Source organism: Pararge aegeria, chromosome 26 (assembly GCF_905163445.1).
Source record: "Pararge aegeria chromosome 26, ilParAegt1.1, whole genome shotgun sequence".
Classification (NCBI taxonomy): Eukaryota; Metazoa; Arthropoda; class Insecta; order Lepidoptera; family Nymphalidae; genus Pararge; species Pararge aegeria.
In genome coordinates, this window is record NC_053205.1 from 8016448 (window position 1) to 8033535 (window position 17088).

Below are 17088 nucleotides of genomic sequence, written 5' to 3' on the forward strand. Positions count from 1 at the left end.
AGGTAAATTAGATGCGAGTGTTCATACCTATCATCACAACATCAACCGTGATAAGGGGTTAAGGCTGTAATCCATCACGCCGGCCCAGTGCGGATTGATGGACTCCACAGACATTTGAGAACATTATGTTGAACTCTCAGGCATGCCGGTCCTCTCGTCATTTCCTTCGCCGTCGAAGCAAGTGATAATTCAATTACTAGAGACGAGACCCGAGCTGTTTAATGGGCCGGTAATTGTTTGATTTGATGTGAATAGTTTATAATTCCAATAACATTACGAACATTATCTCCTTTTTTTGGAGTCGGTTAGCAATAAAGCCCCGCATACTAGAGCGCCCGATATTCATAGTGTCCCGAACATCGTGCAATGTCGGGGTCAAAGTAGGGTCACCAAGTACAAAGCGTTTACTAGGACTTCCTAATTTTTTAAGAGAGTTGCGGTATCGGACACTGAGTCTAAAATTGCCAACTGAACTAAAAGAGGTGTATTTAGAATCGGGGGCAGTGACAAATTCCACCAGACACTGCGTGAAGACAGATCCAGTCCACATCATAAAGTCTTAAACCAGGAATTAAATCTCCTTTCCTCCTCCAGCCTTTTTAAGCCGTTTAAGGCCGTTGATCTGTTCAGACCCAATTAAAACCGGCTACCTTCTTTACGTCGTCCTTCCAGTGCATTTGTGGAGCTTGAGGGCGCTTTTATCCATATAGTCTGAAATCGTAAGTGTGAAAAAAATTAAGTGAGAATGACAAAGATATTAATAATGTCCATTAAAGTAAAGTTCAAAACCGTATCCAAAACTTCAAGTATCTCATAAATTTTAGATCATAATATAGCGCCATGACTATATAGAATAGTAAATGGATTTTGTACCGAGAATAACCGATTTTAGTATTATAAATACACGATTTTGTTGAGCTAGAAAACTAACAAGGCCACATTACCAAAAATAATTTTTAGCTTGACACTCGAAAAATGTCTTGTAGGATTGTCTGATTTAATTATATCAAAACCCTAATTTGAATTAATTAATTAATTTATTTATTGATGTGAAACATCTATAGGCGGAGGGTGAACCTGATTGTTGGCGTGGCGACACAGACCGTGGCGACGCATCGCCACACTATATAATGGAATATATGTACTATGCGTAGTTGAGTGGTCGCAATTACAAATAAATTCTTTTTTTTATTTATTTGACTTTTTTTTTTATAAAAATGTAATAAACAGTCATTTTTTTTGGACAAATTTGTAATGCTTTATTTTATTCCTGTCGTAATCTATATCGTATTTTATGCATATAACTTAAAAAAACAGTTTCAACGTTTCACATCTGCCAGGCCCCCCGTGACGGCTCACACATTTCTTTTATATATCTAATTAATTACATATTGTACGCATAGCAACTACATAATACAAATTTTTTAAAAACTTCACAAATTATTTAGCTGTATAATATTTATAGGTTACAGTTATTAGGTAGGTACATTTACATCGCAATATACCTACGTGTAATTGTAAAACAATCCTATTGTTCATTGACTACTGAACTAGTATAAACTGTGTTTCGGTTGTCAGTCAATAGATTAAACCCCAAATCAGTTTCTTGCCAGCTATAATCTTAGACTGTAACATTGAGATTTGACTGATTTGAGATTGCATTTGACTTTTACTACAAACTACTTGAAGTGGAATTAAAAAAAAAATGTCCTGGAATTCCTGCAACGGATGGCCACCCTACCCATATGTCCACGAGCATCCCATAACGGAGTGGCAAATATTCGTTGTCATTAGTGACATCGTAAATATTTATATGTGACACTTAGCGGATTCCTACGTGACGGTATGATTATATTGAGAGCGGTTATGCCTTGAGTCCGATCCATTAAGAGGTAACGGAGCAAGTTTTGGGTAGTAGTAGAGTTATTTGTGACAGAGCACGTCCGGGGAAGTACCTCCGCCATGGTTTACCATATGAGGTTTTTCATTAGAATGAAAGTTTAATTCATCCCTTTTTTATATAATTAATTGTAGACTTCAGCGTCTGTAAATCACAATTTTATCATCATTATCATGTCAACCAATCGACGTCCACTGCTGGACATAGGTCTTTTGTAGGGAGTTCCACAATACACGGTCCTGGGCCGCTTGCCTCCAGCGGCTCCCAGCGACTCGCCTGATGTCATCTGTCCACCTCGTTGGGGGCCGACCTACGCTGCGCTTACCGGTGCGGGGTCGCCATTCCAGCACCTTAAGACTCCAACGTCCATCGGTTCTCCGAGCTATGTGCCCTGCCCATTGCCACTTCAGCTACTTCACAAAGATATGTAGCGGTCTCCACATTACATGACTAGATGGCGCTACAAAAATCAGGATTTTTGTGAAGTGTTCACGAAGAATGCGTATATATACAAGTTCCAAAAATGAATTTTCGGACCTCGGTCCCCGAGCAAAATCACCCGCTCGGAGGAAGATCTTCCTATTGTTACGGTCGAGCGTATCACCATAGCCCCCGTACAGATACATTATTTGGAAAGCCAATTCCGTTTACAGAACCACGATAGGCGGTCTGGATTCAGAAGTGACGTGAATTTAATGTGTGCCGTCACGAGACGCTTCGCAGATGTCAAATATCGAAATTATATCATACAAGTAATAGGCACAAAAGTACAGATTATGACAGAAACTAAATATGACATGATAAAAATATACAATATAACGAATATTATCCAGAAAATAATGACAGTCTAATTTATTATACCTTTGTTTTCTTCATAAAAAAGATTTTTTCCGCATGGCGTCGCGGTGCCAGGTCTGACACGCTATAACCTATAAACTACATCTAGAACATATTTTCCACCATATAGCGTGGCGAAGCGTCGCCACGGCATCGCAACCATCAGGTTTACCCTCCGCCTGTGGATGTTTCACATCAAAAATAAAAAAGTATATAACAAATTGTGTTTTTTATAACAGCTGACATAAAAAAAAACAATATAGATAACAAAATTATCAACAGGTGGGATATCTGCTTGGACCAATCCGTTACCAGAGAACTGAGAAGACCATCGTGTTGGGCATGATTGTCTTCTCAGAGTGAGAAGAGTCATAGACACTGACCTGACGCTGGTTGGTACACTTCACATGCATTTGAGAACATGATGGAAAACTCTCCGGCGTGCAGGTTTTCCTTCACCGGGGATCGACTTCGGTCCCCCCAAAAAATAAGCTGAAGTCCTAGCCATTAGGCCATCACCTTTCATGCTTGTCCGTCAATTCGCTCGGCAATTCGCCTGCCAGTCTACTCGGTTCAAATAAAGAATAAGCTGCTGTTATATAAACTATATTTATACTACAAAAAAGAGCTGTGCGATCTATATATAAACTTAGATCATGCGAATCCCCTCGTACTAAATTTAAAGAAATAGGTACACTTACACCTCGCAATATATTTATAATAATATAATCTTTATTAAACAAAACATAAGTAATTTTAAACAAAAAGTCGATATAAACAGTCGACTAACTAGAAACGGACATAAATTAGTGATATCTGCATGCTGAGAAAAGTACAAATATCCTTTGTGTTGATGGGTATATGCTTTTATAACATGATACCGAAGGTAATATTAGATTTACCTTTACCTAGGTTTAAACAATATATTAAAACACATTTAACAAATCGTGGTTACTACACGATTGATGAATTCCTTAACGACAAGGCTGCTTGGAAGCAGGCCACTCCGCTCTCATCTCTCACAAAACAGAAAAATTCTAAAGATTGTTAAATTTTAAAATGTTGTTGGAAAAGAGCAATCTGCTGAGTTTCTCGCCGGCTCTTCTCAGTGGAATCTGCCTTCCGAACCGGTGGTAGAGTCACAACAAACAGACAGACTTGACGTTTCAAAAGTGCTTATAAATGAGGCCTACTTATAATAAATGAATTTTGAATCTGAATTTTGAATTCAGCTTCCAAGAGTTTTGAGCCTAAAGACCACAGATGCTCGAAGTTTATTTTTGCCTCAAGTATTTTAAAATTTATATTTTATTACTTGTGGGTACGCGGAGTTTTCGTCTCGGAACTTTGATCGCCGGCTCAATATTGGGCGGACTCGGGAAAGTTTTCCGTGTTTTAATACCGGAGCTTAGGGATTTCTGAGTAAACTTACCAAAAAGTTTAATGAGATATACCTTAGGGCGGTATGCTTAATTTATTGGCATATCGACGGCCGATCGGCGCAGTGGGCAGCGACCCTGCTTTCTGAGTCAAGGCCGTGGGTTCGACTCCCACAACTGGAAAATGTTTGTGTGATGAACATGAATGTTTTTCACTGTCTGGCTGTTTATATGTATATTATAAGTATTTATGTATGTTATTCATAAAAAAAACAGTTATTTTAGTACCCATAACACAAGTTACGCTTACTTTGGGGACTAGATGGCGATGTGTGTATTGTCGTAGTATATTTATTTATTTACTAGATGTTGCCCGCGACTTCGTCTACGTTTGATTTTGTTTTTTGATCTGGCATTAAATTTAGTTGTAGATCTAACAAAAAATTAAATATGAGGAGTTTGCTGCTGTCCGCTGAGTTCTGTCCTCTATCTCCAACCACAGTTTGGGCAAAATTAAACACATATTGTAACCTCTATAGTACAAAAATAATTATTTTAATCGGTTATAATTTGTCGGAGTAATGTTGTAAAATCGTCAAACACTCATGCCCTCTCCCAAAGGAACCAAGATTAATGCCGGGATAAAAGGTATCCTATATTACTTCTAACACTTCCAAGAATATGTGTACAAAGTTTCATGAGGATCGGTTAAGTAGTTTTTGCGTGAAAGCGTAACAAACAAACTTACATTGAAATTTATAATATTAGTAGGGATATCGTAGAGTTTTCAGTACAGCTTGCGACAGAGCTCGTCTGGGGAAATGCTACCGCCATTTTTATTTCTGCCGAATTCTTGCTTTGCTGTGTTCCAGTCTGGAGTCAGTTGTTGCTGGTGTAATTACGGGCACATGAGGCTGAACACCTACGTTTCAGATTGATGGAAACGGTGCGGCACTTTGTAGGATTTTTCTTGCACGCTCTCGATTCGATTTTCATATATAAGGCGGCCGGTATGAGAAAATGTGAGGAGTAAAATCTACTGATGAATGACCTCGTTACGTTTTCGCTTTGCGACGTTGCATGCCCGGCAACTGTGACGCGCAAACATGCAACGTCGCTTTCGTTTAATTAACTTATTTTTCCTATTTAAGTTACCAAGGAAACCGAATGTTATCTAGATAAAGAAACAAACACCTAAATATATGGGACAGAGTGAGATAGAAAACATTATACTTTTTTTTTCCTATTCTTGTTACCATGGAAACTAAATAATAAACATTACATTTATCCTAATAGTTCTGATACTCTACATCCACCTCAATCTCCCGTAGGCTACTTTTAAGAAGTTACACTTCCGCCGCGTGTGAATAAATTGCACAGGATTTTTAATTTACTCTTTCATATGGTATTAATATTTATTCAGCTAAATAAACTCTTTTTGTGTATGTTTCGACAATCGTACTTAAGGAGTAAACTCCAGTCGTGCGTCGGAGCTGACACACACTTTTTTTTTTAATTCGAATATGTTTGAATGTTATTCAATAGAATCAGATTAGATTTGCAAAGTGACGTTGACAGTAGCAGGTGGACACGGTAATTATATCCCCTGTCAGGTGGATATCATCGGGGGATGTAATTTTTGTCTCCTGCCCGTGCTAGCCCTGCGGAGAAGGGATATATTTAACGTGTCCATATAGCACAGGAACATGGAATAGTCTTAAGAAGTTTATCCCCGTTTAAATTCATAGTGAATTTAATCATTTATCCTTTTTCATTTTTTTTTCTTTAAACTCAACAATGCTTAAAAATGAAACAAAAAAATACTATAAAAAATTTATAAAAAAAAAACACATTCATCCTCCGCTTGCGGGGCTTTTGAATGCCCAAGCAACCGGCGGTCGGGGCTCCAGAGTAAGGAACCTCCTCACAATACGCGCCGTTTAAGTACTACTTACTTCTGTATCCGACCCTTGATCCAACCACCAAGCGAAAGCTTCTTCAGATGTTGGTCGCAGCTTTTCGCGAGAAGACCATGGACTGAAACGACGTTTATTATTACACATATATTATTAGTTGATAAAGCTGTGGGAGAGGATACATTTTTATCGCTTCCCCGGGGAGAAAATCGTTTCCTGCCCATGCTAGCTTATTTATGCCTCCAAGCACTGTTGGTTATTTCACACAATCGACGCCAGCGGTTTCCGTACCGCGTTGCCATCTTCCTATTGGTACGGTCGAGGTGACCATAGACCATAAAATTCAAATTCAAAATTCAAAATTCATTTTTTTTAAGTAGGCCTAATATAAGCACTTTTGAAACGTCAAGTCTGTCTGTTTGTAGTGATTCTACCACCGGTTCGGAAGGTAGATTCTACCGAGAAGAAGCCGACAAGAAACTCAGCAGTTGCTCTTTTCCAACATCAACAATTTACATTTTGCATTTTAACATTCATTTTTCTATCTTGTGAGAGCTGAAAGCGGAGCCGGATGCTTCCAAGCAACCTTGTCATTAAAAAATTCATCAATTGTATAGTAACCTCGCTGTAATAAATGTGTTTTAACAGATTCCTTAAACGTATGCATTGGTAGGTCCAAAATCACCTTAGGAATCATATTATAAAAGCGTATACTCAATCCCACAAATGACTTCTGCACCTCTCGCAGACGATATGCAGATGTCACTAATTTATGACCATTTCTTGTAAGACGACTGTTTATGTCCACTTTTTGTTTATAAAGACTAATATGTTGTCTTACAAATACTATATTGTCATAAATATATTGTGAAGCTACAGTAAGTAGACCTTTAGTGTTTTCACGTGTTCGCTTCCTCTTTGGCAGGTGGTGGCTGGAGGTGGTGGGGGGATGGTGCAATATGTGGAGCGAGTGGCGTTGGCTGGTGGTCACGTTGAATGCTGTTGCCGCCCTGTCGCCTGTCGTTAAAATTGGTGAGTCTCGCCTCTCATAGTGGGAGCATAGGCCCACCACGCTGCTTAAATGGAAGTTGGTGGGCTTAAAAAATATTACCATCAGTGATAATACACGGGAGAACGGCGTATCGTGCTCTCCGAGGCACGGGCAGTTCCCTAACTCCGTGCTGGTACAGATAATGTCGTCATCAATTATAAAAACGCCGACATACCACGACGAGCTCATTATAATGTAGGTACATTATTCTACTAGTGTAACCTTTTCGTTTGATACCCATATTGAGGTATTATGAAAAAAATATATAATTCCCCATTTTGGATCTGAAATTTATCGTAGTGTATAGTATTGTTCTAGTCGACCGAGTACCTTTTCATTTGCAATGAATAATTGTAAAGACAAAAATTTACAATGAACTTTACAAATAACAATTTATTATTTATTAATTATAATTAAAAAAAAAAAAATTAATAAATTATATTTATTATTTTTTAATAATTATTCATTGTAAAGTCAACATCTCCTGAGGATGCTCCGGTTTCGGTGCGAAACTTGCGTAGAGGATACAATGCCGAAGATCTGTTCGGTGTGGAGTATAAGGATTGGAGAAATTATAAATTCCACCACACAGATTCTCCTGCTTTTCGCGGAGTATAGCAAATTGAGCTTAATTTTCACAATATAGGTTTAGGTTTAAAGACCATTTTAATAAGTCACACACATAGGAAGCTTAATTTTCTATAATAAATTAATACACTTCGCAAATTCCGACATAAAATTAAAGAGAAATATAAGAATTAAAGAGAGCAGAACTCAAATAAACACTTGGGATTACTATGATTACTTTTTAATTTTGGCAAACATTGCATAGAAACTTCTTTATCATAATTCGCGTGCTGACCCTAACCGTAGTGTTTTTCAAAGATTTGTTGATATGGTTTGTCATGTAGCACAACAAGAATGGTGACTTAGAGATCATGACGAGTTAAATTTGTCCTTTAGGTAACTGGGCTTGCTCAAATTCAAAACCCTATGCTATGTCGTATGCTGACTATAAGACCAAGTTTTATAAGCTTTCCTTCGCTGTTCAGGCTATCGAATTGTGGAATGCTCTCCCTACGAACATACGCCAGGCAAAATCGCTTGATATGTTTAAAAATGCAGTTAAATCTTGCGCAATAAGACGACTGGTTATTTTTATATTTTATATCATCTATTCATTAATATAGCTTTTCAAAATATATATTAGTTTATTATTTTTATATTTATTTAATAATAATAAATAATATAATAATTAAATAATTTTTATAATTTATTTAATATTTTATTTTATGTTTTTATTTGTGTATATTTTGTTTATGTATTCGTATGTAGTTATTTGAATGTAGGTTTATAATAATTTTACACCACCTTTTTGTTCTCGCTCTTGTTGTCTCCTAATCCTAAGGTTGCCTGGCAGAGATAAGGCCGCCTTTTTTATTCTACTCCAGTTTTTTGTGTTTCTCTCTATTCGTCCTTTATTTTCCTAACTGTGTAGTGGTGTAGAAATAAAGAGTTTATATAAATAAATAAATAAATAACCCTAGGAACGCCACTGTGAACGCAATTAGACTAAGCTAAATTCAATTTTACTTTTATCTACTCATTCAATGTATTCGTCTTTAAAGGACATTGCCTATTCTCTTAGGAGCTTTGGGACCCTAATGACATTATCTTATGTCACGGTGCTTTTAATTTTATTACGTAGAAAAACAATTATCTTTCAAAAATTCTGCAAACTATTTTGATTTATTCACCCAGGTTTTAGAGAAATCTTTTTCTTTAAGTTGCTGAAATTGAGGTTATATCTTATTATTATGATGTAATACAAAAACAACTTACCGCAACCGGCCAAATGTTTATATAATTATGGTGTCGCTAGATATAACTATTTTGACACTCGATTTTTGAAGTAGTTTATATTATTAAATAATATCGTAATTAGTATTCATTATTATAAATAAATAAATAAATATACTACGACAATACACACATCGTCACCTAGCCCCAAAGTAAGCGAATCTTGTGTTATGGGTACTAAGATGACTGATGAATATTTTTATGAATTATATATACATAAATACTTAGAAAATACATATAAACACCCAGACACTGAAAAACACTTATTGCTCATCACACAAACATTTTCTAGTTGTGGGAATCGAACCCACGGCCTTGGACTCAGAAAGCAGGGTCGCTGCCCACTGCGCCACTCGGCCGTCACTTTTCATTGCATGCATTTCACTTTTCATCTTCATTATTGCATTATTTTTGTAAGGAAAAATGATATTTGAAGCATTGAAGCTTTCTTTAGTTAGTTAGGACGTAGTTATTCAAGCAATTTTCTATTTCACGTGATTCGTTCCACCTACTTGGTTAGATATTTTACTATTATTTTGAAGTTAGAATAAATGTAAGTAATCATTTTTATAAGTCAAAAAGTATCGTAATTTCTGAATTGATTTCTAATCAATAATTGGTTGAAATACAGCTCCGATATCTGGCAACATTTAGGTTCTATTTTGTTGGTTGGCGGATGTGCAAAATAATTAAGACAATTAATCAATTATTTATTGAGTTTTTTAATGGTAGGGTAAAAGAAATGTTGATAAAAAACAAATAAACATAAATAAATTTGACGTTTTTTTTGGATTAAATATACATGTGACACGCCGCCAACTCGTGGGTCTGTCCACGGGCAATGTCCTTTATTGGGATAACTTAATATATTCAATTCTTGTTGAAATTATATATATATATATATTTCATATTAATTGTTATTATATTTATTATTGTTGAACTTAATATAAGAAGCTAATTTAGTTTTGAATACATTGAATGAGTTTACATTTTTTTATAGGTATAAGTATTTTATTATAAAATTTGGCGGCTTTAAAATATACGAGTTAGGGATTTTTTTAACCATAATTTGTTCTTTTTATTTAAATGCAGTTAAGGCCCATTATATTGTCAACGACTTTTAATAGCATTTATATACTTACTCATTTATTGTATGTTAAATTGTAAGTGTTGTTGTTATATATATATTAGTTTATTTTTATATTTATTTATTAATTATATTATATACTTTGAGCTATTTGTGTACATTAGTTTATGTATAAGTATGTAGTTATTCACATGTATTTATTTTAAAATTTGTACCACCAGCAGTCTGTTCTCCTCTTCTTTTTTTCCTAATTCAAAGGTTGCCTGGCAGAGATCGCTATTAAGCGATAAGGCCGCCTTTTGTATTCGATATGTTTCTGTTTTTATTATACTTTATACTAGAGGTTGCCCGCGATTTCGTCTGCGTTTGATTTTGTTTTTTGATGTGGCATTAAATTTAATTGTAGATCTAAAAAAAATTAACGCATTCAGTATCGCTAAGCCTTGAATGAGGGGCTTGCTGCTGTCCACTGAGGAGTTCTGTCCTCTATCTCCAACCACAGTTTTGGCAAAATTCAAAACATATTATAACCTCTATAGTACAAAAATAATTATTTAAATCGGTTATAATTTGTCGGAGTTATGATGTAAAATCGACAAACACTCATCCCCTTTCCCAAAGGAACTGGGCTAAATGTCGGGACAAAAAGTATCCTATATTACCGCAAACACTTCCAAGAATATGTGTACAAAGATTCATGAGGATCGGTTAAGTAGTTTTTGAGTGAAAGCGTAACAAACAAACTTACATTGACATTTATAATATTAGTAGGGATATGTTAATGTTGTGGTATACAAATAAAGATTTTAATAATAATAATAAAAAATAAATAGTATTTTATATTGCAAACAAATATCCGTTTGTAGGTGCAATCTTCACAGAGGAGGCTCGCGGAGGGAGTGCAGAGTTAGCGTTCAAGTACGCCGTGTACCGAATCAACAAGGAGAGGTCTCTGCTGCCAGAGACAACTTTAGTCTACGACATACAGTATACAACTGCGAGGGATACCTTTAGGACATATAAGAAAGGTATTTACGAAATTCCCGGAGACATTAATACATACCCCGATTATATCCCTTGACAAGCAGTGGCGTGCACTTCATGCTTGCACAAAAGCACTGCTTACCCTAAAACTGATATACAACTCGTAAAGGTGGAAGATTTCTGCCGTTTCATGCATTTCTCCTGCTGTATGCATACCCTAGTAAGAAACCCGGTGCACGCCACTGTTGAAAAGGAATACAATTAATGTAAATAAATTAATAAATAAATATACTACGACAATACACACATCGCCATCTAGCCCCGGTCTATTTTTTTTTTTATGAATATAATACACATAAATACTTATAATAAACAGATAAACACCCAGACACTGAAAAACAAAGAAGGTCTTTGTCGGTAGGTTGGGTAGGCCACAGAAAAAGCCTTCCACCAGACCAGACCGGAGAAAATTCGAAAATTATAAATTTTCCACATAGCCCCAGCTGGGAATCGGACCCGGGACGTCCTACTACTTAAAACAGCGCTCACCGTTGCGCCAGGGAGGTCGTCAAAAATCTGTGCTAAGTGATTAAGTTCTTTTTTTTTTTTTTTTTTTTTTTATTTATTGTTCAAAATAAAAGTAACAAATATTTTTCCAACATAATTATCCATCCCCTTAGAAACTATGCGTTTATGGTGGGGACGGCAGGTTCGCAAGTTTATATCTTAAAAAAAAAAGAAAAAATTTATTCAACTACTTAATCTTAATGTAAAAATATTTAGACAATCTTAATCAAACAGTGGCATTTTTGAACTTTTAGCTAAAAAATGTCTTTTACAATTTCTTAAAAATATATGTTGTATTTTAGTTTGATTATCGTGGAATTCTGCAAAGTAACGCCCTCTATACTAATCTGTCGACGTAGCTGCGGTCATATTTGGTAACCGTCGAAAAATCCGGCGAAAAAACAATCTCTTATTTAAATACGAATCAAAACGAGTATGCCGTATTCCCGCAGCACAAAAAATGAAAATGTATTTTTTTTAAATAAAATATTCCTGAACGCAGCGGGCGGAAACGCAATATGGCTACCGGATGCGGTTGATTCGAGTGCCCTCAGCTATTTTCGCAGGCTTGAAAAAGCGCGCTTCATTGAAATGTAGACGGGGGTGGTTACTTCCGCCTCCCGACTAGACTTGTTCAACTACAAGGGCCTACTCCATTACAATGGACATGATGACAGTAAGAAAGAATCGCTAAAGTATTGTATTTATCTATATACGATCTGTATACTATTTAAGAAGGCTCAGAGTTACTCAGCGGGCGATGGAGAGAGCTAGGATTATCTCTACGTGATCAAATCAGAAATGAGGAGATCCATAGAAGAACTAGAGTTACCGACATAGCTCAGCGAGTCGCGAAGCTGAAGTGGCAAGGGCAGGGCACATAGCTCGGAGAACCGATGGACGTTGGGGTCTTAAGGTGCTGGAATGGCGACCCCGCACCGGTAAATGCAGCGTAGTTCGGCCCCCAACGAGGTGGACAGATGACATCAGGCGATTCGCTGGGAGCCGCTGGAGGCAAGCGGCCCAGGACCGTGTATTGTGGAACTCCCTACAAAAGACCTATTCAGCAGTGGACGTCGATAGGTTGACATGATGGTGAAGATGACGATATACGATTCTTATTCGAAAAAACTGATTTTTATTTGTATTCTAAGTGAGGTTGGTATTTATTTTCAATTAATAAAACTGAGCGGTTATAGCCAAGTATTGAAGCTATGATAACCCAGTGGGCGGGACTTCGACCTCACTTTAAAGGGCCGAGTTCGAATCCCAGCACGCACCTCCAATTTTTCTAAGTTATGTGCGTTTTAAGGAATTAAAATGTCACACACCTTTGAGAACATTACGAAGAACTCTCAGGCATGCAGGTTTCCTCGCGATGTTTTCCTTCACCGTTGAAGAAAGTGATATTTTAATTGCTAAGCACGTACATAACTTAGAAAAGTTAGAGATGCGTGCTGGGATAAGAGTTTGCCACCCCGAAAGTAGTGTCCATATTGCGTACTCAACGCGCCTTTGAGAATATTATAGATAACAGAGGGCACGACGGTTTCCTCACCGTTGAAGCAAGTGATATTTTTTGTAATAACGCACATAACTCAGAAAAGTGCGTGCTGGTGCGATCTGATGAATATTGTCGGAGATAAAGGACATAACGTCGTAAACAGTCGACTTACAAGAAATGGTCATAAATTAGTGTCATCTGCATATCGTCTGCGTAAGGTGCAGGGATCATTTGTGGGATTGAGTATACGCTTTTATAATATGATTCCTAAGGTTATTTTGGACCTGCCAATGCACAAGTTTAAAGAATTTGTTAAAACACATGTATTACAGCGAGGTTACTATACAATTGATGAATTTTTTAATGACAAGGTTGCTTGGAAGCATCCGGCTCCGCTTTCAGCTCTCACAAGATAGAAAAATGAATGTTAAAATGCAAAATGTAAATTGTTGATGTTGGAAAAGAGCAACTGCTGAGTTTCTTGCCGGCTTCTTCTCGGTAGAATCTGCCTTCCGAACCGGTGGTAGAATCACTACAAACAGACAGACTTGACGTTTCAAAACTGCTTATATTAGGCCTACTTGAAATAAATGAATTTTGAATTTTGAATTTTTTAAATAACTCTTCGCAGATACCAGCAAGTCGCAAGGCATATGGTACAACGATCGAATGCATGTGTATCATCCTACTGATTTTATAAATTCGAAATTTTGTGAGGATGAATGTATGGATGGATCTAAGTATGGATGGATGGTTTTAGTGTATATTTTACAATGGTTTTCTGTAAATTGACTGAAATATAACGATGTTTTCTAAAGATGTCATGCCGATTTAGAGTTTTACTGGCGTACGCCGCGAAAATGGTTGACGATACATAAATATAATGTACTACATGTTTAAAGTAATCGTGATTATCTACAAAAGAATCCGCGAGGCTATATGTCTAACTGTTATGGTTACGTCACAATAACTACTTTTTTATAATTTTTCTTTCAAAAAACTATATGAATAATTGTAAGATGTTGACATTCCTATCATGATATTAATAGTTATCCAAATAAATAGTTTTATAAATATTAATTTTGATTATATACCTGCAAATTACTTTTTAAATTGTTCAAATTGAACCTATCGCTTAGTTACGACGGGCATAAAAACGCAAAAAGTAAGAAAAATGCAGCAGGCCGCGAGTAACATGCTTTGGAAGTAAAACTGGACCTGGTAGGTAGCGCTGCAATTCGTTTCTAGGTCTTCTTAAGATATTAAAACCTCTAACAACCGATTCGGTGCAGACGACGTTGCGAGGGTCAGCTAGTTCAGAAATAAAACTTACTACGGGCAGTAATGTGTCGCTTTGACCACAAAGCTACAGAATAAATAAATATACTACGAAAATACACACATCGCCATCTAGCCCTAAATTAATCGTAGCTTGTGTTATGGGTACCGAGATGACTGATGAACTTTTTTTAATGAACACACCAGACACTGAAAAACACTTATTTTCATCACACAAACATTTTCCAGTTGAGGGAATCGAACCCAGCAGTAATTATAAATTACACCACACAGATTCTCGTGCTTTTCGCGGAGTATAGCAAATTAAGCTTAATTTTTTTAACCAAAACTATTCATTAAGAATTATCAGCACATTTGTATGAAAGGCTAATAAAGTAAAATTTCCGGTTAAATTATTACCCAATCCGCGAAATTATTATAACGCATATTACATATCGCGTGACGTATAACAAATATTGCGTTGCCTTAACATGTCACTTACAATATGTCTTAATTCGTTATTAATTAATCAATCAAGGAAAGCTTTCACATCGAATTATAATTCTAGTGAGCTTGGCAAATAATAACACGAAGTAATGGTATTACGACATTTAATTGGAGTCGCTTTAACACAATACAATATGATGTAACGCAGATAATAAATTAATTTAATCTAAAAGCCTCGCATTAAATAATGAAGTTATTTTAGATACCCTTATCGAAAGGTTCGTGTAGAAGGGGATTATTTAAAATTCAAAATTCATTTATTTCAAGTAGGCCTAATAGAAGCACTTTTGAAACGTCAAACCTGTTTTTTTGTAGTGACTACCAACGGTTCGGAAGGCAGATTCTACCGAGAAGAAGCCTTTCTTTTCTAACATCAACAATTTACATTTTACATTTTGACATCGATCTTGTGAGAGATGAAAGCGGCGCCGGATGCTTCCAAGCAACCTCGTCATTCAAAAATTCATCAATTGTATAGTTACCTCGCTGTTATAAAATGTGTAACCAGTAACGCATTCTTTAAACTTATGCATTGGTAGGTCCAAAATTACCTTAGGAATCATATTATAAAAGCGTATACTCAATCCCACAAGTGACGTCTGTACCTTTCGCAGACGATGTGCAGATGTCACTAATTTACGACCATTTCTTGTAAGTCGACTGTTTATATCCACTTTTGTTTATAAAGATTAATATGTTGTCTTACAAATACTATATTGTTATAAATATATTGGGAAGCTACAGTTAGTATACCTATTTCTTTAAATTTCCCACTTAAATTTATATATTTATTGGGACATCCCTTAGGACATCAAACTATGAAAGTACGCAAAATAAACAAGTCATATTTAGAATGAGAAGTGACCTGTGTGTGTAGAGAGAGTAGGGCGTAGGTCGTAGTCCACCAAGTTGGCCAAGTAAGGAACTATTGTACTGGTTTGAAGCGGTCATATCCAAGTTGGTAGGAGCTCAAATTTACATTCGGGGGGGCCGAATTCGTATCCCAGTATTATATTCGTATCTCTAACTTTTTTAAGTTAAAATAAAAATAATTATGGGGTTTTTTTTATAAATTTTAAATATGTTTTTTATTATTCCTTTATAATTTCACTGTTGTGAATTTAAAAAAAAGTATATAAATAAATGATGGATGAACAATAATAATAATATTTTTTATTTGGTAACTATGACCCATCTACATTATTGTACAACAGAATAATTACTAAACTGAATAAAAAAAAAACTTACATATTAATACGTATTTTGTATATTTATTTTTTTATAAATTTTTAATAGTGATTTTTATTATTCTTTTATAATTTCTATGACACATCTACATTATTGTCCAACAGAATAATGGAAAGCTAAACTAAAAAAAAAGAAACTTACATATTAATACGCATTATGTGTATTTTTTTTTTATAAATTTTTAACAGTGATTTTCATTATTCTTTTATATTTTCACTGTTGCGAATTGAAAAATAGTATACAAATAAATTATAGCTAAATAATATATTTTTTTTTTTTATTTGGTAACTATGTATTCTACACTTTTATATAATAAAATAGTTAAAACCTGAACAAAAAAAAAAACTTACATGAGATATCAATATTAAATATACAGAAAGTTACAAATTACGATTTCTGCGTATTATATTTTCTTATTGTTATGAGAGTTCTAAGTAATTAAAATATCACTTGCTTCAACGGTGAAGGAAAACATCGTGAGGAAACCTGCATGCCTGAGAGTTCTACTTCTCAAAGGCGTGTGGAATCCACCAATCCGCACTGGGCCAGCGTGGACTAACCCCCCCCTCCCCCCCTCTCATTGTGGGAGGAGACCCGTGCCCTGTAGTGGGCCGGTATTTGGTTTATAATAATGATGATGTTACTGATTTATTATTTTATCCTGTTCCAGCGTGCACGCAAATAAAGTCGGGTGCTATAGCTATATTCAGCAGCGCAGGCCCACTGCTGGGTTCAACGTTGACAGCGATGTGCCGATCGCTGCATGCGCCTTACATGACTGTGGCACCACACTTTATAGATAGTAAGTAATCAATTCGAGGTAGAGAGAAAGTTAGCACTGCATATTGCGTTAAGAAGGTTAGCCTCTAAGCTAGTTCAGACATGCGGGAATCGCGCGTTTACGAATCGCGCGATTTGAACCCGCAACATGAAGAAGTGTGTGTTAGTTACTGTGGTTACTCCTTAAAAA

At 35.9% G+C, this 17088-nt stretch overlaps 1 protein-coding gene across 1 annotated transcript in view; it reads left to right on the forward strand.

Moving 5' to 3' along the window:
* LOC120635204 (glutamate receptor ionotropic, kainate 2) overlaps positions 1-17088 on the forward strand; it is an 83492-nt gene that overhangs the window by 38715 nt on the left and 27689 nt on the right. The window contains exons 2-4 of the mRNA XM_039906143.1: positions 6958-7064; positions 10897-11058; positions 16789-16920. Coding sequence (XP_039762077.1) covers positions 6992-7064; positions 10897-11058; positions 16789-16920 — 367 coding nt within the window. The 5' untranslated portion in view covers positions 6958-6991. The remainder of the gene's footprint in view (positions 1-6957; positions 7065-10896; positions 11059-16788; positions 16921-17088) is intronic.